The sequence below is a fragment of the Diceros bicornis genome, chromosome 32 (assembly GCF_020826845.1).
Source record: "Diceros bicornis minor isolate mBicDic1 chromosome 32, mDicBic1.mat.cur, whole genome shotgun sequence".
Lineage (NCBI taxonomy): Eukaryota > Metazoa > Chordata > Mammalia > Perissodactyla > Rhinocerotidae > Diceros > Diceros bicornis.
In genome coordinates this window covers 634,577-656,782 of record NC_080771.1, presented here as the reverse complement: position 1 = coordinate 656,782, position 22,206 = coordinate 634,577, and the positions used below count along the sequence as shown (strand labels likewise).

Genomic DNA, 22,206 nt, shown 5'->3' with positions numbered 1-22,206 from the left:
GAAGCTGCGCTCGATAGAGCTGGGCTGACAGAGTCTCAGGTTCTGTCTGTGAGATGAAAGGAAAACATCAAAAACATCCTCAGTAGTCTGGCAAGCTGGTCGTTTGGCAAAAGGATTGTTTGGCAAATTGGCTTTTTCCAAATTGGCCTGCTTCCTGGAAAGTGTGTCCTTCTAAGAGGAAGGATCCGTGGGGGGAATGTGCAGGTTGAGAGAGCATATTTTATACTCCAGAATAATTAAATGTTTGTAAAGAGGGAGGAAATGCCAGTTTTTCCCGGTCATACAAGCTATAGCAAGTCAAGTCGTATTTCCAGGTGGGGCTGTTGGAAGGTGCTGAGGTTTTCAGTGGTGTATGACCCCGGTAGAGTAGGGGCACACACAAGTCTTCAGAGGCTATGACGTCTATCGAGAGGGACCAGCACTACACCAGGCTGGGCAGTGAGAACCATCAGTGGGTCAAAGTAGAGACATGTCAAGGGTCAAGGATGGGGACAGGTTGGGAAGTTTCTTGTGTAAGCTTAGTCTCAAGAATGTTGGGTGCATGTGGGCCTCCTGGCTTCCAGGGCGGTGCTCAGATTGGGCTCCAAGCCCGTTTCATCAGATCCTTGGGCAGGGCAAGGAAGTGCCTACCCTTGGGGCTAACCCTGTGGGGCTGCAACCTCATCTGTGACCCTATCGTCACAGAGGGCCTTGTGCTAGGGATCTGGAGAGGTCTTTCTGGATATTTTGACACAGCTTTGGGATGGGTGTATTGGTTAGCTATTGCCACAATACTGCTGTATAACAAACCACTCCAAAATCGTTTATTCTCATCCACACAGTTGTGAGTCAGCTGGGGAGAGTAGTATGCTGGACCCAACTCATACTAACTCACAATAAGGAATCTTATAAGCCAGTTGTTAAACACGGCCGTTATTAAAAATTAAGCTGTATAAACTTTCAATTAAAGAAATTATATTAAAAACAAAGATATTTCATCTTTAAAACTTATCACTTCCTAATTATTTTACTACATTTCACTATTGTTTATGTTCATGAGGCTATTTATTCTATTGTATCTGTATGGTGGAAATAGTACAGAGTGGTGGGCTATTGCAAACCTCTTCTCAACTCTGCATTCAGTGACATCGTGATGGTACGTTGACATCAACCATGATGGTGTGGTGAAATCAGTATTTACACCACAGAAATTGGCAAATGCTACAAATCAGGATTTTTTTTTTTAAATCAGATAACTGGTTGTTAAACATTTCCCTGCACACCCCTGGTTGGGAGTCACTGATCTAGGCTGAGCTGAGCTTGGCTTGGATCCAAGAGGCAGGTCAGTGAGGACAGGTCTGCTCCACGTCTCTCGTTCTCTTCTCGTGGTGTTGGCAGAGGAGCAAGAAGGCAAGATCCTATGGCCTAGCTTGGACTTGGCCTACTGTCACTTCCACCCACATTCCATTGGCCAAAGGAACTCACAAGGCGAAGCCCACTCAATGGAGTGGGGCCATATATGCCACCTCTGGTGGAAGGAACTACAAAGTCACATGATACAGGGTGTGCGTGAGAGGCAGATGAAGCAATGGAAACAATAATGCATCCTGGGAATGTGGCTTCCCGGGGCTGAGAGCCTGGGTCTCCTCTCCTCAAGGGAAAGGCTGTTCCTCTCAGTTTAGCTCCTTGGCCCTGAGCCTCGGGTCAGTTGCCAGTTCAGGGGAGGAGTGGGCTGCCATAGGAGGGCTTGCACTCTCTTGCCCTCCCTGGCTTCCTTCCACAGCACAGCCACCAAGGTGATCCTTGTTGCTCTTTCACTGGGTGGGTGTAGGCTGTGTTGCCTCCAGGTCTGCATTTGCCTGGCTGTCAGCAAATTTGAAAACTTACTTCCCTGGTTTAAGGGAATCGGGCACATTGGCAGAATATTCATATTATTCGTCTCCATTTGTCAATTGTCTCGCCTGTAAAATGGAGACAATAATCTTATCTACTTCATAGGGCTGTTGTGAGGATGAAAAGTTTATATATATAAAACTTTCAGCATGGTTCCTGGCAAATAGGAAGTGCCCATTAAATTTTTTTAAATTAACACTTAATTTTTTTAAAGCAGTTTTAGGTTCACAACAAAATTGAGGGGAAAGAACAGAGATTTCCCGTATAGCCCCTGCTCCCGCACATGCAAAGCCTCCCCATTATGAACACTGATGAACCTACGTTGACACATCATAATCACCCCAAGTCCGTGGTTTACATTAAGGTTTACTCTGGTGTTGTACATTCTATGGGTTTGGACAAATGTGTAAGGACATGTATTCACCATTACAGTATTATAGAATATTTTCACTACCTAAAAATCCTCTGTGCTTCACCTATTCATCTCTCCCTCCTCCCTAACCTCTGACAACCACTGATCTTTTTACTGTCTCCATAGTTTTGCCTTTTCCAGAATGTCATATATTTGGAATCCTACAGTTTGTAGCCTTTTCAGATTGGCTTCTTTTCACTTAGTATATGCATTTAAGGTTCTCCCATGTCTTTTCATGTCTTGATAGCTCATTTCTTTTTAGCATCGAATACTATTCCCTTGTCTGGATGTACCACAGTTTATTTACGTACTCACCCAATCAAAGGACATCTCAGTTGCTGCCCATTAAATTTTAACGAGAGACATTCTTCTTCTTCAGGACTGATTCTAAAAACCACCTTTCATCAACCCTTTTCCCACTCAGGCATCAACCCTCTTCCTAGCCTTCCTTAAACTTCATGTCCAGAGCCCTTTTTCTAATTCTTTTTGTAATTGTGTAAAAGACACATAACAGAAAATTTACCATCTTTACAAGTTTTAAGATTAGTTCAGTAGTGTTTAAGTTTGTTCACATTGTTTTGCAACCAATCTCGAGAATTCTTTTCATCTTGCAAAACTGAAACTCTACACCCATTACACAGCAACTCCTCATTTTCCTTCTGTCTCCAGCCCCTGGAAACCATCCTTCTACTTTCTGTCTCGGAATTTGACTACTCCAGGTACCTCATCTACGTGGAATCATACAGTATTTGTCTTTTTGTGACTGGTTTATTTCATTCGGTATAATGTCCTCAAGGTTCATCCATGTTGTAGCATGTGTCAGAATCTCCTTCCTTTTTAAGGCTGAAAATATTCCATTGTATGTTTATATCACATTTTGCTTATCCATTCATCTGTTGATGGACACTTGGGTTGCTTCCACCTTCTGGCTATTGTGAATAATGCTGCTATGAACTTGGTGTATAAATATCTCTTCGAGACTCTGCTCTTAATTCTTTTGGATATATTCCCAGAAGTAGGATTGTTGGATCATATGGTAGTTCTTGTTTTAATTTTTGGGGGAATCGCCTTACTGTTTTCCATAGCAACTGCACCATTTCACATTCCCAATAAGGGTTCCCATTTCTCCGCATCCTAGCCAACACTTGCTATTTTCTGTTTTGTTTTTTTTTGTTGTTGTTGTTTGTTTTTTTTTGTGAGGAGATCAGCCCTGTGCTAACATCCGCCAATCGTCCTCTTTTTTTGCTGAGGAAGACGGCCCTGGGCCAACATCTGTGCCCATCTTCCTCCACTTTATATGGGACGCCGCCACAGCATGGCTTGCCAAGCAGTGCGTCGGTGCGCGCCCGGGATCCGAACCAGCGAACCCCGGGCCGCCGCAGCGGAGCGCGCGCACTTAACCGCCTGCGCCACCGGGCCGGCCCCTCTGTTTTGTTTTTGTTTGCTTTTTTTTTTTTTTTTTTTTTTTTTTTTTTTTTTTTTTTTTTTTTTTTTGTGAGGAGATCAGCCCTGAGCTAACATCCGCCAATCCTCCTCTTTTTTTTGCTGAGGAAGACGGCCCTGGGCTAACATCGGTGCCTATCTTCCTCCACTTTATATGGGACGCCGCCACAGCATGGCTTACCAAGCAGTGCGTCGGTGCGCGCCCGGGATCCGAACCAGCGAACCCCGGGCCGCCGCAGCGGAGCGCGCGCACTTAACCGCTTGCGCCACCGGGCCGGCCCCTTTGTTTGCTTTTTTGATAGTAGCCTTCCTGATGGTGTGAGGTGATATCTTGTTGTGGTTTTGATTTGCATTTCCCTGATGATTAGTGATGTTGAGCGTTCTTCCTCTTTTTGGAATTCTTACTGTCATCCTTCCAACCACATTGCACACACCGACAGAGCAGACCTCCACACGCAGCTCCAACCAATTTGTCTGTGCTCATTTACGCGGCTGCACGCTGAATAAGACAGTCACATGCTGCATAATGACACTTCTGTCAACGATGAACTGCATATACGACGGTGGTCCCTTAAGATCAGCACCGTGTAGCCCACATGTGCAGTAGGCTATACCATCTAGGTTTGTGTAGGTACACTGCATGATGTTTGCACAATGACGAAATCACCTAACGATGCATTTCTCAGAACGTGTCCCCGTTGTTAAGTGAGGCATGACTGTATATTGATCTTCTCTCCTTTTCAGATCTACAGATTGTAGATGCCCAGAGGAGGAGGACTGTGGTTTGCTAATTCTCCCCAGTGGCTTAGGAAAGTCTGGATTTGGGGTCTGGGAGTATGGTGATTCCCCAGTAAACCCCTGCGTGGCGGGAAGTGAGTCCAGACAACACGGCTGATAGGAAGGGCTGGGGAATGTCTAGCTCCCACCAGGAATTACTCCCAGCACCACATCTTATCCCAGGCTCACTCCCACGGTCCTCTGCACCCCCTCCCCAGGTACAAGCCTCGAGAGAAGCTAAAGGTGAACTTCGGCACCCCTGAGTTCCTGGCCCCGGAAGTCGTCAATTACGAGTTTGTCTCGTTCCCCACGGACATGTGGAGCATGGGAGTCATCACCTACATGCTGTGAGTGCCTGGGGCGTGGCTCCCCAGGGGGATGGGGCCGTCCCTCTTAGTCTGGGTGTCCTTCGACGCAGCAAAAATTAGAGTGTGAGTAGTTGACTGGGGAGGTGTTCCTAGGAAACACCCACAGCGGAGTGGGGAAGAGAGATGGGGAGGAAGGCAGCCAGGAAAACATGTGCTGTAGAGCCAGACCACTGTGGGCAGCTGGGGTTGAAGCCTGTGGGGGAACTCTGGGATCCGTGGGGGAACACCCCTTCAGAGCCATTCCATCTGAGAGGCGAGGAAGTTGGGGTATTGACACACCAACTCTTATCAGTTATTGCTTGTGGGCTGATCCCAGGGCATTAATTCCCTGAAACTTCTGGGTGGATTAAGCAGCTTCTACTGGAGAGAAAGGCCTCCAGCAAAGAAAAGCAGGTGCTGCGGTACCAGTGGGGCTGGAGCGCCCTGACGCGGTACAAGAGGGGACAGCAGGCGGGACACTGCTGCAGCGTCTTACCTTGTCCCCCTGCCCTGTGCTCCCTGTTCTCTGAGGGCTGAGGAAGCAGAGTTAGGAGGGCTGAGAGGGGATCTGTGCACAGTCTAAACAGCTTCCTCTCTCTCCAGCTGTGGGTGTCCCTCGGCTATTTCCTCAGAGGCCCAGCAAAGTCACGCTTTGCTCCCAGTCTTATCACTACGGTGTAGCCGCTACCCCCGTTTCCCTGCGCTGTGTGTGGTTGTGCTGCAGCAGGTGGGGGAGATGTGAGACCAAGGCTAGTAGTGTCTTTCCGCCCTCACTCGAGAGGAGCCTAATGAAGCCAGTTTCCCTTTGGCCTCTGAGGCTGGGTAGTATCTACACCAGCCTGGCTGTCTCAGAGACAGGCTAAGGTATTTTTAAGTTAAGTCAACATGTGCCTGATAAATGGACATATTGGGTCGGGCTCCAATTTACTCCTTACTTCGGAGTAAGGGGAAAGAGGTGAGCATGACAGAAGATTTATTCGAACACTCTTCCTGCCTTCAGTTTTTCAATCCTTCCACTTCTTTCCCTACCTGAATGCACTGGACTATCTCCTGTGGAGAGGTAATGGGTTCTGGTCAGTTCTTGGTTCTGGTTAGTTCTGCTTGACCTTGTAAGATTCTTGTCTATCCTGTTGATGCACGTGGGCAGATGTGGTTTCCGCACACTGATGGTCTTTTCTCTCCCCTGTAGACTCAGTGGTTTGTCCCCATTTCTAGGGGAAACAGATGCAGAGACTATGAATTTCATTGTGAACTGTAGCTGGGATTTCGACGCTGACACCTTTGAAGGGCTTTCGGAGGAGGCCAAGGACTTTGTCTCCCGGTTGCTGGTCAAAGAGAAGAGGTACCCTTTCTTGCTTGTCACCTGTGATCCATTCTGGTGGTGAGCACTGATCTGCGTGCTGTGAAGATTGGGCTGCTGCTGGGCAGGGCTGCAGAACCTAACGTTCCCTTCTTCCTGTGCACCAGTTCTGTCCAGGATTTCTTAGTCTGCCACTTCTTTGGAGCAAAAAAGGTAGCAGGGAAGAGGACAAAGGAAATCAATTAAAAAACAACTAGGAGTGTAAAACTTAGAGTTTTAGAAAGGACCATATTTACAAATTAGTCCTAGTTCCAAGTTATCACTTTTAATAGGCTAAAGCTGAAAAAAAGTTGAAATATGCAGTTATTCTTCCCCAGAATAAAAGCCAGAAAGCCTCATTTCTTTGTGGTTAGGGCCTCCTTTGTTTTCAGTGGCTCTATCAAGGGCGTGGGCTGGGCCATTGAGTTTGATACTCAGACCTGTGGGAGTTTGCAGACGGCTCAGGGGCGAGGCCCGTGAGTCTGGGCTCTCCGACGCTCGTAAGTTCCCTGGCCTTTCCTGTTGTTTGTTTCTTCCTGATTATGAAAAGTTATGTGAGAGAAAACGTATTTCTAATTCAGATGAGCAAGCCGACATTATTCTCTGGAAGAAGGGAGGACTTCTTTCGAGGCTCCTGTGCTTTTACTTCAGAGCGATTCCGGGCACGGCTGGCCTTCCTACTGCCCTGCCGCCACTCCCCAGCTCTCTCTGGGAGGTGGTGGTTACCCACTGGGGTACGTTCCCTCTGTAGAGGGCAGGGAACATTTTGTTGACAACTTTCTTGCACTTTTAAGGAGAATTTTAGGCAGGAGGAGTTCCCTTTTTAGTGTGCTGCTTGAATCTGCCTAAATGATTAATCTGTTCTACTGACTCAGGCTTCCTACTCAATTGAACATTTCAGACAACCAGAAAAGGCAACCTCAACTAAAAGTCTCAACGCTATTTGATTTCGCAGCTGCAGAATGAGCGCCACACAGTGCCTGAAACATGAGTGGTTGAATAATTTGCCTGCCAAAGCTTCAAAATCCAAAGTTCGTCTCAAATCCCAACTATTGCTGCAGAAATACATGGCTCAGAGGAAATGGAAGGTATTTCTTTTAGTAAAGGCAGCGTTTGTCTCTTAATATGTCCTTTGAAAGAATTGTAGCTACGTTTTTACTTACACTTTTATTCTAAATAGAAAGATTATTTAGGGGGAAAAAACCCTTTCTTATGTAAAAACCTATTAGCTTGATTAAAAAGTGCCACAGACCAAAAATGACTGGCATAAAAGTGAGATTTAGTTCATCCTTATGTGGACATTGAAATGACAGAAGAAAGCTTGAGCGTATGCTCTCAAGTTCAGCAGGGAAGCCCTCCAAGCCCACTGCTTGTGGCTGAGGCCTGCCTCCTCCACGTTCAGAAACAGGGGCTGGGAAAGCCCTATTATGCTTGAAAAGCTTTATAATTTGGTTTACAACAGAACTCTTTGGTACCACGGACATAAAATCTGTCTCCTCCAGGGAAGTGGCTTTCCAACATTTTGATATTGACTCAGATCCTCGCTAAAAAACAAAAACAAAACTTACCTAGAGAGCCAGCACACAAGTACACATGTATGTGTACACACGTATGCAAAACAGAAATATCACAGCATTTGCTTCAGAGGGTGTGACGCACTCTGATATTTTCTTTCTTTTTTTTTTTTTGTGAGGAAGATCAGCCCTGAGCTAACATCTGCCAATCCTCCTCTTTTGGTGAGGAAGACCAGCCGTGGGCTAACATCCATCTTCCTCTACTTTATATGGGACGCCGCCACAGCATGGCTTGACAAGTGGTGCGTTGGTGTGCACCCAGGATGCGGGCCAGTGAACCCTGGGCCGCCGCAGCAGAGCACGCGCACTTAACCGCTGCGCCACGGGGCCGGCCCCGACACTCTGATATTTTCTAGTCTGCCATACTTGGTTTCATGCAAACAATGCTGGTCATAACCCGCCAATTTGATCTCACATCCCACGGTGGGCTGTACTCACAATGTGAAGACCGCTGTGCTGGGTGCTCTGTTTTTCCATGTGAAAAGGGCAGATAACATTTCTCATTCATGCTTGCTCCAAACATGCCACTGAAAGTCATGTAACTGTTCCACTATAATTTTGCTAGAATCTTGTTTTCCCCTTTAGGTTATCAGTTTTAAACAAACCCAAATGGTTAAACTTGCTTAAGTCCTTTTATTGTTTCTTCTTAAAACAATTAGTCTAAAAATATGATTTTTTTCTCTTTTTCTCTCCTTACCTCAAGAAACATTTCTACGTGGTGACTGCTGCCAACAGGTTAAGGAAATTTCCAGCTTGCCCCTAATCCTCAACTCTGCTGCTCCCGTGGGCCCAGCAATTGCTGAGACCGGTGGTGAAGTGATGACTCAAGATTTTAAATAATCTGGCCTTTTACTAATATTGATTCCACTTATTTTGTGAGAAAGGTTATGGCTGTTGCCTTCCAGAATTGTGGGTGAAAAGTGGCTGTAAAGAAAGTGACTAAGACCTTTTTTTCTGCCTTATAAGATCACTAAGTTGAAATGCTGTATGGACTTATTAAGTATCCCTACTTTGGTGGTAAGTGAAGGCATGCTTTAGGTAGGTAGGAAAGCTTTTCCTTTGCATCTGTTAGGTTTAAATTCTAAACATATTCTGATTAAAGAACTCAATAGACTATTACGTAGGGGCATGTTATTCCGAGTTATCTCTTCCAGCACAAAGAATTCCTAGAATTTTGATTTGCTCCAGTGTGAGCTGCCATTTTATTGTCCTACCCCACTCTTGTGTAAAGCAACGTGGATTTAGGGCAGTGATCCTCAGACTTGTTTTAACTTGTGCTCCTTTTTGAGAATCAAAATGTGCATCCTTTAATATTCTTTGAAATTTCAAAATATACCAACGGTTGTGGCCGAAGCAGAAAACGATCGTTGTGAATGTGCTTGAAAATCTACACACTCCTCCACCCGCCCCTCACTCTGCCCTGTCCTGGTGTTGGCCGTCTCCCTCCTGATTCCCCTTCCTCAGTTATGAATCTGTGGTCTAGGAAGTCTGGAAACAGGCAATATGTGCAAGAGAGATAAGGATGTAAGGATGTTCAGCTTCCTGGGAGAAACACAGAGTGAAACATCACCAGACAATAAAGGAAACCTGCTCTCTGACTGCTTTGTTAAGGATGTACCACTTTCAATGCTGTCATTTAACTGACATAAAATGATTAACAAGGAATACTTGATTGTGAGAAAGTAAACAATCCTTTTAATTTCGTCACTTCTAACCTGATTTTTGTGCTATTCCCGTAACCTTCTCAGGTCAGCAGTTTTAGCTGGAGTAGTTACTTTTCATGTGTAATTAGCCATGCAACAGTTGCACAGCCTTTCAGAATTTTTGTCCAAATACAGACTTGTTTTTGGCAGAGGACACGGGTGTGGAGAGGGAGGTGGAGGTGGAGAGGCTCGCCTGGCTGCTGCAGCTCCCACACTGTAACTCTCCTCCGGAGAACAGACCCTCGTTAAGATTTTCAGGACCAGCACGTCTAGGCCTGCTCCATGCTGGCCAGCTAATGGATGAACATCAGAAGAGACGGCTGCTGGAAATCTCCCTTTCATGAGAGAGGAACAGTGGTTTAGTAAAATGCTTCCTTTTAAAGCGTCAGTTAACCCTCTTAAAAAGGCTTTTTTGGGGGCCAGCCCAGTGGCTTAGTGGTTAAGTGCACGCGCTCCGCTACTGGCGGCCCGGATTCGGATCCTGGGTGTGCACTGATGCACTGCTTCTCCGGCCATGCTGAGGCTGCGTCCCACATACAGCAACTAGAAGGATGTGCAGCCATGACATACAACTATCTACTGGAGCTTTGGGGAGAAAAAGGGAAAAAAAAGGAGGAGGACTGGCAACAGATGTTAGCTAAGGGCCAGTCTTCCTCAGCAAACAAAAAGAGCAGGATTGGCATGGATGTTAGCTCAGGGCTGATCTTCTTCACAAAAAAAAAGAAAGGTTTTTTTGAGAGCAGCCTCCAGAAGAAGCTGGAGAAATGTCTTACAGTTCTATCTAGTGGGCGATTCTTACTCTCTCTGAAAGTTCAGATTCTTGGGGAATGCTGTGAATCTTCTCTCCAGAAAAATGTACAGTTAGTTAACCCCAATCTAGAGAAGCACTGTCTGACAAATATAATACGAGCCATATACATAATTTAAAAATTTCTAATAGCTCCTCTAAAAAAAACCTGGTGAAATTAATTTTAATAATTTAATGCAATAAATCAAAAACGTTATTTCAATATGTAATCAACGTAAAAATTATTAATGAGATATCTTATATATTTTTTCATACTAGGTCTCCAAAATCTGTTGTGTATTTTACACTTAAAATACATTTCAACTCAGATGCTGGGTTTTCATTAGACATAATTTATATTTAGATTTCATGAAATTTACTGTGGAAAGATATACTCTCATACTCAATTTGGTCAAAACATCTTAAACGTTTTCTAATAATTGAATTAAGTATCCATTTTTACATTTAACTAAAATTACATAAAATTAGAAATTCAGTTCTGCAGTTGCATTAGCCACATTTTAAGTGCTGAATAGCCACATGTGGTTAGTTGCTTCTATATTGGACAGGGCAGACACAGGGAGAATCTTTCATCAAATTTTCTTTTTTTCCCTATATGCTGTTATTCTTTACCTAGAGAAACAACTTTCCAAAGTTCCCTTGAGGGGTTTGCTTGGGTCAGGCCCACGCAAGTGAGAGGTAATATGGATTTTAGCCTCCCTTATCTGAAATTCAAGGGAGCTTTTATGAAGCTTTAATTTTCTGGACATTTTCAGTTCTCTACTTTGCTGGTGTGTACTTAGCTCAAAAATTTTTTAGATTGCAACTGTGCTGGTATCAACTATATCTAAAGGGACTCGTCCATTTGAATGAACAAAGAGTCATTGGAAATTGTGGGGCAGAGAAACTTTAAAGGGTAGTCAGGACCCACTTTTTTCACCTATCAGATTTCCCCATTTCACCTATGGGGAAAATGGAATTCTTCCACTTTTGATGGATATGTATCCAAATAAAAGTCACACCCACACTTGCACCCAGCAATTCCATTTCTAGAAATTTATTCCTTAGCAATAATTGAACAAGTGGACAGAGATTTAGCAAAATGATGTTCACTGTAGCACTGTTGCTAATTGCCCAATGAAACCAACCTACATATATGCCTATCAGTATGGGTTTAGTTAAATAAATTTTGCCACATTCATTTCGGCGAATACTTTGCACTGTTAAAGATAGATCTAGATGTACTGACAGCCATCTTTTCATTACAAAAGAATTATAAAACATATATGTGGCATCATCCCGTTTGTGGAGAGAGAGACGCTTATATGTGCATTCAAGTTTTCTAGGATATGCAAGAAACTTAACAGTGGGGTATGGAAAGTGGGTGATGGGGAGAGGGGGAATTCCAATTTTCACTTTATAAACTTTCTGAATCATTTGAATTTTTTTTACATGAGCATGTATTGCTTTTATAATTAAAAATTAGCAGCCCAATGTCAAGCGTGGACTTTGTTTTGACCCTGATTGGAGCACATAAACAATAAAAAGATATTTTAGAGACATCCAGGGATATATCATTCTAAATTGCATATTTATTTGATGATAGAATTTCTACTAATTTTGTGAGGTATTGTAAGGGCACTGTGGTTATAATGTAGGTTAAATGATTTCAGGAAAAAAGGAGGCTATGTTAAGCAAGTGTGGCAAAATCTTGTTAACTGTTGGGTCTGGGTGATCCATTAGGATTTCATTATACTGTCCTCTTTACTGTTGTATGTCTTTGAAAACTTTCATGATAAAAGAGTTTTTTAAATCAGTTAAATAAACCATGAGCTTAAAGAACTGAGCTTCCAAAAAGTCTTTCCAACAGTACTGAAACAGCGGACTCACAAGTAGTAAACCCCTATCCCTCAGAGTGTGAATGTGAGGGAACATTGTTACAGAAAGAATTCCTGCCCTGGGAGGGCATTTGGACAAGATTGCTATAAGGCAATCCCCCATTCCCCAACTAATTTAAGAAATAACCAAGTACCTACTATGTTCCAGATCATCAAAATAATTACCATCACCTGCTTGTAAGGCATAAAGGGGAAAGAAAGTCACAAATAGTACTTATATTTACTGTCATGGACTAGGCAGTGAAAAGGCAACCTAAGAAATGGGAGAAAATATTTGCAAATCATATATCTGATAAGAGGTTAATATCTAGACTATATAACTCCTACAACTCAACAACAAAAAAACCTGATTCAAAAAGGGACAGAAGACTCGAATAGACATTTTTCCATAGAAGATCTACAAATGGCCAAGAGCATATGAAAAAGTGCTTACTATTCACTAGGAAAATGCAAATCAAAACCACAATGAGGGCCAGCCCCGGGGCGTAGCGATTAAGTGCGCTGCTCCCCTGCTGGCGGCTTGGGCCCGGATCCCCTGCATGCACCGATGCACAGCTTGTCAGGCCATGCTGTGGCGGCGTCCCATATAAAGTGGAGGAAGATGGGCACAGATGTTAGCCCAGGGCCAGTCTTCCTCAGCAAAAAGAGGAGGATTCGCATGGATGTTAGCTCAGGGCTGATCTTCTTCACAGAAAAAAAAAAACAAAAAACCCACAATGAGATACCACCTCACACCCATGAGGATGACTGTTATTAAAAAATTAGAAAATGGCAAAAGTGTTCAGAACATAAATGTTGCCGAGGATGTGGAGAAATTGTGGAGAAAACCCTTCTGCAGTGTTGGTGGGAATGTAATATGGTGTAGCTGCTATGGAAAACAGTATGGTGGTTCCTAAAAACTTAAAAATAGAATTAGCATATGATCCAGCAAATCCCACTTCTGGGCATATATCCAAAAGAATTGAAAGCAGGGTCTCAAAGAAATATCTGTATGTCCATGTTCACAGCAGCATTATTCACAACAGCCAAAAGATGGAAGCAACCCATGTATCCATTAACGGATGGATAAACATAATGTGGGCTACTTGTACATAGAATATTATTCAGCCTTAAAAAGGAAGGAAATTCTGACACATGCTGCAATATGAATGAACCTTGAGGACATTATGCTAAGTGAAATATAAGCCAGTCACAAAAAGACTGATTCCACTTACTTACATGATTCCACTTATATGAGGGTACCTACAGCAGTCAAATTCATAGAAACAGAAACTAGACTAGAGGTTACCAGGGTCTGGGAGGCAGGGGGAAATGGGAGTGGTTTCATGGGTAGAATCAGCTATGCAAGATGAAGAGTTCTGGAGATTGGTAGCATAACAATGTGAATGTTCTTAACACTACTGAACTCTACACTTTTAAAAATAGTTAAGATGGTAAATTTTATATATATTTTACAATTAGAAAAAAGTAAATATGCTTAATTTTACCTAGTGATGAGTAAATTGCTTTTGACCCAAAGCTAGAAATCTAAATCTTGGCAACAAATAAAAACAAATTATATACCTTCTTAAAATAAAGTTTTTTATTTACCCATTTTAGATCAAAGTAATAACAAGAGCTACTATTTAGTGAATGCCTTCTAAGTGCCATGCACTTCACAAATATTACCTTTAATACTCACAAGGTGGATAAATATCTCCATTTTATAAATAAGGAAACTGAGGCTTTTTTAGGTTTTGAAATGTCCTTAGGGTGTTAAGTGGCAGAGCCAGAATTTACATGCTGGTGCGTGTGTGTGTGGTTCCACAGCTCACACTCATTCCCCTCTACCACAGGGCAGGCCAGACATTCTGCCTCTGTTGGGAATAATTTGATTGTGGCATTTCTTTAGCCTTAGGCTGCTAAGTTTAGTCTTAAAAAGGGCAGAGAAAAAGGAGAAACCACTCCTTTAGCACTCCAGGTCTACACAGCAGGTATTATGCCTTACTTATAGCACATAAATGGTGACGACTATTATTGATATCATTCTGAAAGGTTTTTAAAATTTGGATGTAATCACTTTATTGCATTCTTCATGGAAATATTTAATTAGATCCCACATTCTTCATGTTAGTTACAATAATGTCTGGCATGATGCCTCAAAGCCCCCAGTAACTTCTCCACAGAAGCCCCTCTCCCTTAGTTCTAAAATCAGTAGAATTGAATAAGGTTACATTTTTCAGTATGTGGACATTCAAGAAAATAAACCTTGGTCCATTTGATTTTTTAATATGATGCTAATGCTAATTATAATTCATTATGTGAGACCTCTATATGTGAGTTTCTCTCTTTGTCGTAACATTTACTAAATACTTATACCAGGTTCTGTGCTAAATGCTTCACATGTATTAGCTCAGATACTCCTCCAAATTATTCTGAGACACCATTTTTAGTCCTATTATAGATGACACATGCAGGAGTTAATTAATGTGCTCAAGGCATCACAGGTGGTATGTGGCTGAGCAGTTTTAAGCCCAGGAAGTGCGATTCAAGAGTTTGTGCTCTGGGGAGCAGCATGGTTCCACGTACAGCACTGTGGGCTTTTTCCTGCTAGAGCAGACAGCTTTTGAAATTGCAAGGATTCCCCCAAACTGATGACAAGGGCAACTTGAATGCATATAAAAATAACATTTATTAGCTTAGGCTGTACCATATATTGATTTAGTCAAACCAAGAAACTTACACTAAAACCTAAATAAGATCCATAAGACTCCAATCAGCCTGAATTTTATATTTTGGATAGGACAAGGGACTGTCTTTTGCTTAAAACAAAAGAGCAAAATGGCTCCAACTCCATTTTGTAGGAGAGTGCAGACGTGTGGGGAGCCAGGCTAGGCCAACCGTGGCTGATGTCAGGAATTCGCTGCCCACGTCACAGGCCAGCCTGCGGCCCAGAACTCAGCCCCAGGGCTGGCTTCTTTGCTGTTAATGCAACAGTCAGGATCCTTATTATAAAAGTTCAGAGTTCCAATGCCCCACATCCTCGTGGAGGTGGCGGATGCACTCTCGGTTTGCAGCACACGGCAGTCTGAAAGCTGAAGTCACTCTGCTGGGGCCTTTTGTGCTTTGGCAGCATTTTCCAAAATTTTCCTTTTCCACTCTTCATAATCCTGTGTCAGATCTTCATCTTTTTGTGGTTTATGTGGGATCTCTACCACCTTCTCTATTTCTGTGAGAAAAATTTTCAAAAGTGTTTCAAAATTCCTATGTTTACAAATGAAGTAATAAAAAAAGAAACTTGTTTAAAGTGTCTTTAATTAATGAAGGGAATAGGGAATAAGATACAGAAACGAAAAGTGGAAACAGCAGGTAACACCTCAGTTTTTTGCTCTCTCTTGTACTCCAAGCATTCCAAGACATCCTGACAATAGGGAACGCTTATCAAGCACTTATCCTGTGCTCGACAGGCACTGAACCAGGCACTTGAATAGCATTATCTCAGTCCACCCTCACCACAATTCTTTGAAGTAGGTGCTAATATTAATCACATTTTAAAGATTAGGAGATGAGGCTCACAGACACTAAGTGACTTTCCTAACATCACACAGCCAGTACGTGGTAAGGCAGGATTTGAAGGTAAGCATTTGGGCTTCAGATGTGTTCTTAATTATACAGTACTTCAGTTAACTTCTGTAAATGACTGCTTGGAAAACTGGTCTTATCCAATGATTAACTGTCAGGATTTATTTAAAAGCTTGTCAGGCAGGCTGCTAAAGCAGCACAGGACTGTTCACCGTATTAAACCCACTGTACACTAATCCCAGTGCACTAAATGTTCACCCAGTGTTAGTACGCCTTACCCCTGGCTGGAGGTTCAACCACTGTCTTCTTTTTCTTCCGTGGAGAAGTAGCTGAATCACTAGGCTCTCCTTTAAGAAAAAAAAGTGTTGTCAAGGTTAATTTTGTCCTATTCTCAATTTAGTATTTGGGCATATTTTGGATCACAAATAAGAATTAGATACCTTGACTGACCAATACTAGGATAAGGAAAAGGCAAACGATCTTGCCCTTCTCTCTTCTTTGGCTTCTCTTGTCAGACTTGAGACTCACTTCTATTCTAGGGAGGCTGGCATTTAACATTAGAGCATGTTAACAGAAAGTCTACTTTCCAGGCATGGATTCAGAGAATCACAAGTTTTTAAAAAGTTATTAACCTACTTTATTTGAAAAATAGAAAAAGCAATTTTCTCACTAAAACTTTTCTGGTCTACATTAAATACAGAATTCAGAAAGCAGCCATTCTGCATGTTTGGCAATATCAGACTATTACCAGCAGGTTTCCATTTTCAAATGACACGTTCCTGGGCCGGCCCCGTGGCTTAGCGGTTATGTGCGCGCGCTCTGCTGCTGGCGGCCTGGGTTCAGATCCCAGGCGCGCACCGACGCACCGCTTCTCCGGCCATGCTGAGGCCGTGTCCCACATACAGCAACTAGGAGGATGTGCAACCATGACATACAACTATCTACTGGGGCTTTGGGGGGAAAAATAAATAAATAAATAAAATTAAAAAAAAAAAAAAAAGAAAGCTTTAAAAAAAAAAAAAATGACACGTTCCTGAAATATGGAATGAATACTCACTGTCAATCAGCTGCCCGATCTTCTCTAATTGTTTACACAGTCGATCAAATATGGCTTTTTTTACACCGGATGTGGCTACCATTTTATTTTTATCCACCTTGAGCTTTAGAATCCTACAAAATAATTGGATAAATTACTGTTTGTAAGACCAGTAGTTATCTTCTCTGGCCAACCAGGTTATCAGCTTAGTTCCTTTCCACCCATGCTTTATGAAGAACCCCCAACTGTCTACCATGAAAATTGGCCTTTTAAAGCTATTTCTTTAGTTGTTTATTAGACTGAGAGTTAAAATGCACATGGGATCTGTTATGTAACAAATGGGGCACATAAAAGACATTTGCTACGGTACTTCATGCCTTACAGACCTCTTTCTTTGTAAATCTCAGACGTTACTAATTTGCTGAATGACAATCACTGTATTTTTAATTGTTCAACTCACTTTAACCCACGATGCTTATACTTACACTACATAAATGTCAACTACTCTCCCCTTGCCAAAAACCCCTCCTAATAACACTCCACAACCACCACTAATGAAAACTACCAAACCAACTTCTTATTTAGGATGATAGACCTATCCAAACCTTACTTTGCCCAGTGCAATCTGGTTTCAAAAGTGGGGTAACTTGTCAATACCATTTTCTACAATAGCAGCCATAGTCCCTCCCCATACACATACCTTTGTTGAATTACAAGGACATTTTCTATGAATGCCAATTAATTGCTCCTAGGTATGGAGCTAAGAGAGCCAAACACACCAAAATTAGTGGCTGGGTAGTAAGAAACCTACTCTTTAAGGGCCAACTACATTTTGTTTTTTAAGGAGTCTTCCAGTAAGATAAAACAAGACAACTTTGGACAGAGGTAAAAATTACTAATATTTCCAGGCTAACATTTCAGTATACACATAGATAACCCCAAATTTTAAGATTCAGATGTAAGAATTTATCACTGAAATGTTTTATACATTACTTGAAAAACAGTTGCAATCAGAACTTTTTAAAAAAATATGACTGGAAACTCACAAGCGACCACTGTTTTCATGATAGATTTCATCACTTATAAAAGGTAGACCCTGAAATCAGAATACTTAGCTCACATATATGGCTGCCACTCGGCAAGTGGACTTCCGGCAACACAAGATCCAAGCTGTCAGCTATGCTGTGGGACAAACTCAGAATCTGGTCACTTGGCCACTATTCCAAGTGTTATTTTTATGGGAAAATATGCTCTGAGTTGAAATAAACTAATTAGAAGTATTCTTTGGGAATGAGAAATCTATCTGTAAATTGTGGACTTTTCTGAATGTTAAAAGGCGCACTTACTTGCATGCCGACAGTAGTGCAGCAGTAGTGAAAAGTGGCCTGGATAAGTCAAGATCCACTTGCTGTGTTTGTGGAAGACTGGACTCATAGCTGAGGGAAAGCATCGTGTGCAGAATTATTTGTTAGAAAATATTATTTCAAAGGCACTGAAATGCAAATCAGAACTTATAAGCTATTTAAATGCATGAGATATGTACTCTGTCACTTTAGCATATTAGTTATTTTTTAAAACTAAAAATTAACAGGACATTGGATAATTTTGCTTTATGTATCAGTATAAATTTTCAATTACAGTTCTTTATGCCTCATACCTTTGCAGTATCTTTGAAGCCATGTTCACTGCTTCTATACAGCTAAACTGTACAGCCAGGTCTCTTATTCCAATATTTGAATTCAGGCCCAGTAAACATTCAAAAGATTTAAGACAGCTCTGATACATCTTCTTGTTCAAACCAGAAAGTTTAATTAAATAAGGCTTTAAAAGAAAGACACACATGAATCATAAATATCATAAGTTCTATATAATAGTGCCTTTAAACATTTGTTTAATAAGTCAGCTTTTTAAAATTAATTGTGACAAGTCATACTATCTAGCGGTTTAGCTTCATTCAGTCAAAAACAGTAATCATGTCAGGCAGAGTTAAATACTGCTCTCAAGGAGATCATACTTTAGAAAGGCAGTCATGGATATGCACAGATAATTTAAAAAACAACATAGTATACTACAGCCAAGCTGTGAATAAAAAAACAGGAGACGCATATATGGTCATCTGTTTTTCAAAAAAAAAAAGTGCCAACGTGCAGTTCACTGGGAAAAGGAAGGAGGAGAGGAGTGGGGGTGAGGTGGGGAGGGTGAGTGTGTGGAGAAGGGAAAGGGAGGAGAGAGGGAAACTGGGAGAGAAACAGGAGGATCAACAACTAAGCGGAACCCACTCAGCCCGGGGGTCAAGGAAAGCTTCATAAAGGATAAAACAGGAAGGCAGAGTCATCTAAGACAAACAGGAGCTTGCCAGAAGAGCACTCCAGGTTAAAAAAACAAACAAAACAAGTCATTAAAGTGCATCATCTGTTAAGTGAATAGCGTAGCTTGAAGTTAGCATTCAACAGAGGATGGAGAGTTTGATGGTAATGGGGAGCCAACCCACTGGGCGCCAATGATGTTTTTTTTTGGGTGAGGAAGATTAGCCCTGAGCTAACATTCACGACCATCTTCCCCTACTTTATACGTGGGACACCTGCCACAGCATGGCTTGATAAGTGGTGCACAGGTCTGTGCCCAGGATCCGAACCTGTGAACCCCAGGCTGCCGAAGCAGAGTGCACAAACTTAACCACTACACCAGTGAGCTGGGCCAATGGTGTTTTTTTTTAAATTTGTTTGTGAGGAGGACTAGCCCTGAGCTAACATCCAATGCCAATCCTCCCCCTTTTGTTTTTTCTTGAGGAAGATTGGCCCTGAGCTAACACCTGTGCCCATCTTCCTCTACTTTATATGGGACACCGCCACAGCATGGCTTGACAAGCGGTGCGTTGGAGCACGCCCAGGATCCGAACCTGCGAACCCCGGGCCGCCGAAGCGGAACGCACGCACTTAACTGCTTACGCCACCGGGCCAGCTCCCAATGGTGTTTTTAATGGCACCATTTAATGAGTGCATCATTATGTGACAGGTACTGTGTTAAGTGTGTTACATACAGTATATTGTTTAACCTTCACAATAATCCAGTGACATGGATATTCTTATCCCCACTTTACAGATAGAGAAACTGGAGGTTCACAGAACTAAGTAACTGGTGCTGCTGAGATTTGGTCTCAACATGTGACATTTCCTGACTCCACAGATTGTGCTGGCAACCACTGTGATACTGGAAGAAAAATATACTGGAAGAAAAATATACATGGGCTTTAAAATATGTGCTTTAGGAGGATGATGCTAGCAGCAGCATGGAAGATGGCTTCAAGCAAAGAAAGAGGTGGCCAGGGAAACTAGAGAGTAAAGAGTAAAGAGAATATTACAAAAAAATTTTTTTCTCCAACTCAACAAAATGGTTTTAAAGTTCATCTAAAATAATAACATATGATAATAGCCAGGAAAATTCTAAAACACAAGCGTTTTAATAGGGTCTAGTCCAACCAGAAATTGAAATGTATGATTAAGCTTCAGTGTTGAACGGGACCTACTTACCCTGTCCAAAGGGCATTTCATACAGGAAGCTGCAAGGTCCAGGCACATGACCGCATTGCTGGTTTCTGTGGTATGTGCAGACAGGCCAATACATTTCACCTGCAACAGTCGCAAGTACTCCTCTGCTTTCCTGGTTATAAGGCCAACATGTTCACTAAACTTCTTTTCCAGAAGTTTGCCCAACGCTTTGGTAAAGAATGCATACAGCCTAGTGGACTCCATTCTGAGCCTAACTGCTATGCAAGTTTATGTGGGGCTGGGAGTGAAACTCACATCCTTTGGGGAGGACAGGGTTCTGTAAGACAGAACCAGCCCTCCGACTCCAGACACCACTGTGTTTAAGTAATTTTAGGCAAAAGTAAGTTCTTCACTTCCTCCAAAAAACAGCTCTGCTTTCATCCTTCTATTACTGGAACAAGCAGGAACTATCACAGAGGCTGGCAGGTTACTCCAAGGTTCCTTCTTTTTACCCCTACCTCTAAATTAGTGGTTCTCAACCTTTAACATGCAAGACAATCACCTTCGGGCTTGTGAAATCAGGCTGCTAGATCCCATCCCCAGAGCGTTTCTCATCAGCAGGCCTGGGGCGGGGCCCAAGAATTTGCACTTCTAACAGGTGCCAAGATGACACTGATGCGGCTGGTCCAGGATCCACACTTTAAGAACCGCTGTTCTAAATGAGTGGCCAGAAAATCCCACTTCAAATCTTTCAAGAAGCGCTCCTTCCCTCCCCTTGCCTCGCCTAACTGACCGCCGAGCCCCGGCCTCGCCCTGCTCTCCCCGCTTCAGCCACCCCGGGATCGCGCAGAGGGCCTGCCCGTCTCAGGGCTTCTGCACAGGCGGTTGTCTCCGCCGGGGCCACTCCTCCCGCGTCCTCCCACGGCCGGCACCTCCCGTCACTCGGGTCTCAGCACAAACGGCACCCTCTCCGAGGCCCTTCCCGGATTTTTTGTTTTTTTTAAATCTTATCAAAGGCAGCCGGCAGGCCGCGCGCTGCCCCCCTGCCCAGGCGTCCCGGCTCGTCACCGGTTTCGTCTCCTACGTGGCTCTGGCCACCGCAGGCCGTGACCCCCATGGGGCGTACCCGAGCCCGGTTCACCGCTGCAGACAGTGACCCAAGCCCTCCGCCCCTTTCCCCTCCCCACCAGCGCGCACCCCACAGAGCCAGTGTTCCCAGGGACGTCTACAGCCGCCCTCTCGCCACTCCCGGAAGGCCTTCCCGAGGCAGGGCTACCCCCCGCGGCCCGGCGCACTCGCCCGCCCCGGCGCCGCCCGTCGCGCAGGAAAGGCGCGGGCCTCGCCTGCGGAGGGGCTGGGCCGCAGAGGCGTGCGAGCCGGACTCACCTCAGCACCTCGGGCTCCGCGATGCCCAGTCGCGGGGCTAAACGCCGCATCAGCCCCGACTCCATGGCGCGCACCAGGGCGACCCCCGCAGACAGCGGCGACGCGACAAAAGCCGCGCGCAGGCGCCGCGCCAGCCAGTGAGAGCCGGGCCCCGCCTCTCCGCTGCACCTGGATTGGTTGGGACGAGGAGTTGAGGCCGCCCCAAAAACCAATCCTAGTCTTCCTTGTGCGTGTGCGCACTACGAGTGCACGCTCTCACGCAGCTGCAGGTGGATGGACGGCCTCCCTTCCTTCCGTCCCTCACTTCTTGACAAACTCGTCTGACGTTGCCTTTCCCTCCCGCTGTCTCCTTCCTGCCAGCGACCAATTCCCTGCTACTCTGCGCCGCCCCGCCCTCTCACACACTGTGGAGCCCAGGTCCGCGAGTCCAGCGATGAGGAGCGACGGCCGCTAGACACGCGAGACTTTGGTTCCTCGAAGCGGGCCAATCGGGGAGCCCCTGCAGGGTCCGGGGGCGGGGCTAGCGAGGGCGGGGCGTGCAGGGGCCGCGGCGTCACCTGACCGCGGTAGGCTCCGCGCAGTG

At 43.9% G+C, this 22,206-nt stretch overlaps 2 protein-coding genes across 7 annotated transcripts in view; one reads left to right on the top strand and one right to left on the bottom strand.

Annotated features, from left to right (window-relative positions):
* The window catches only part of MYLK3 (myosin light chain kinase 3), a 99,673-nt gene extending 87,042 nt beyond the window's left edge, over positions 1-12,631 (top strand). For 4 of the 6 annotated variants that reach the window (XM_058527721.1, XM_058527723.1, XM_058527722.1 and 1 more), the window contains exons 10-13: positions 4,723-4,851; positions 6,041-6,193; positions 7,146-7,278; positions 8,468-12,631. In XM_058527721.1, coding sequence (XP_058383704.1) covers positions 4,723-4,851; positions 6,041-6,193; positions 7,146-7,278; positions 8,468-8,527 — 475 coding nt within the window. In that variant the 3' untranslated portion in view covers positions 8,528-12,631. The remainder of the gene's footprint in view (positions 1-4,722; positions 4,852-6,040; positions 6,194-7,145; positions 7,279-8,467) is intronic. The other 2 variants (XM_058527724.1, XM_058527725.1) reach the window with 2 other exon arrangements.
* Positions 12,632-14,804: 2,173 nt separating this feature from the next.
* ORC6 (origin recognition complex subunit 6) lies at positions 14,805-21,722 on the bottom strand. The gene is made up of 7 exons (XM_058527737.1): positions 21,624-21,722; positions 20,280-20,409; positions 18,407-18,570; positions 18,096-18,185; positions 16,771-16,883; positions 15,992-16,060; positions 14,805-15,360 (listed from the first exon to the last, which is right to left on the bottom strand). The coding sequence occupies exons 1-7, from the start codon at positions 21,686-21,688 to the stop codon at positions 15,233-15,235; spliced, it is 759 nt and encodes a 252-aa protein (XP_058383720.1). The 5' UTR covers positions 21,689-21,722; the 3' UTR covers positions 14,805-15,232.
* Between the last annotated feature and the right edge of the window lie 484 nt (positions 21,723-22,206).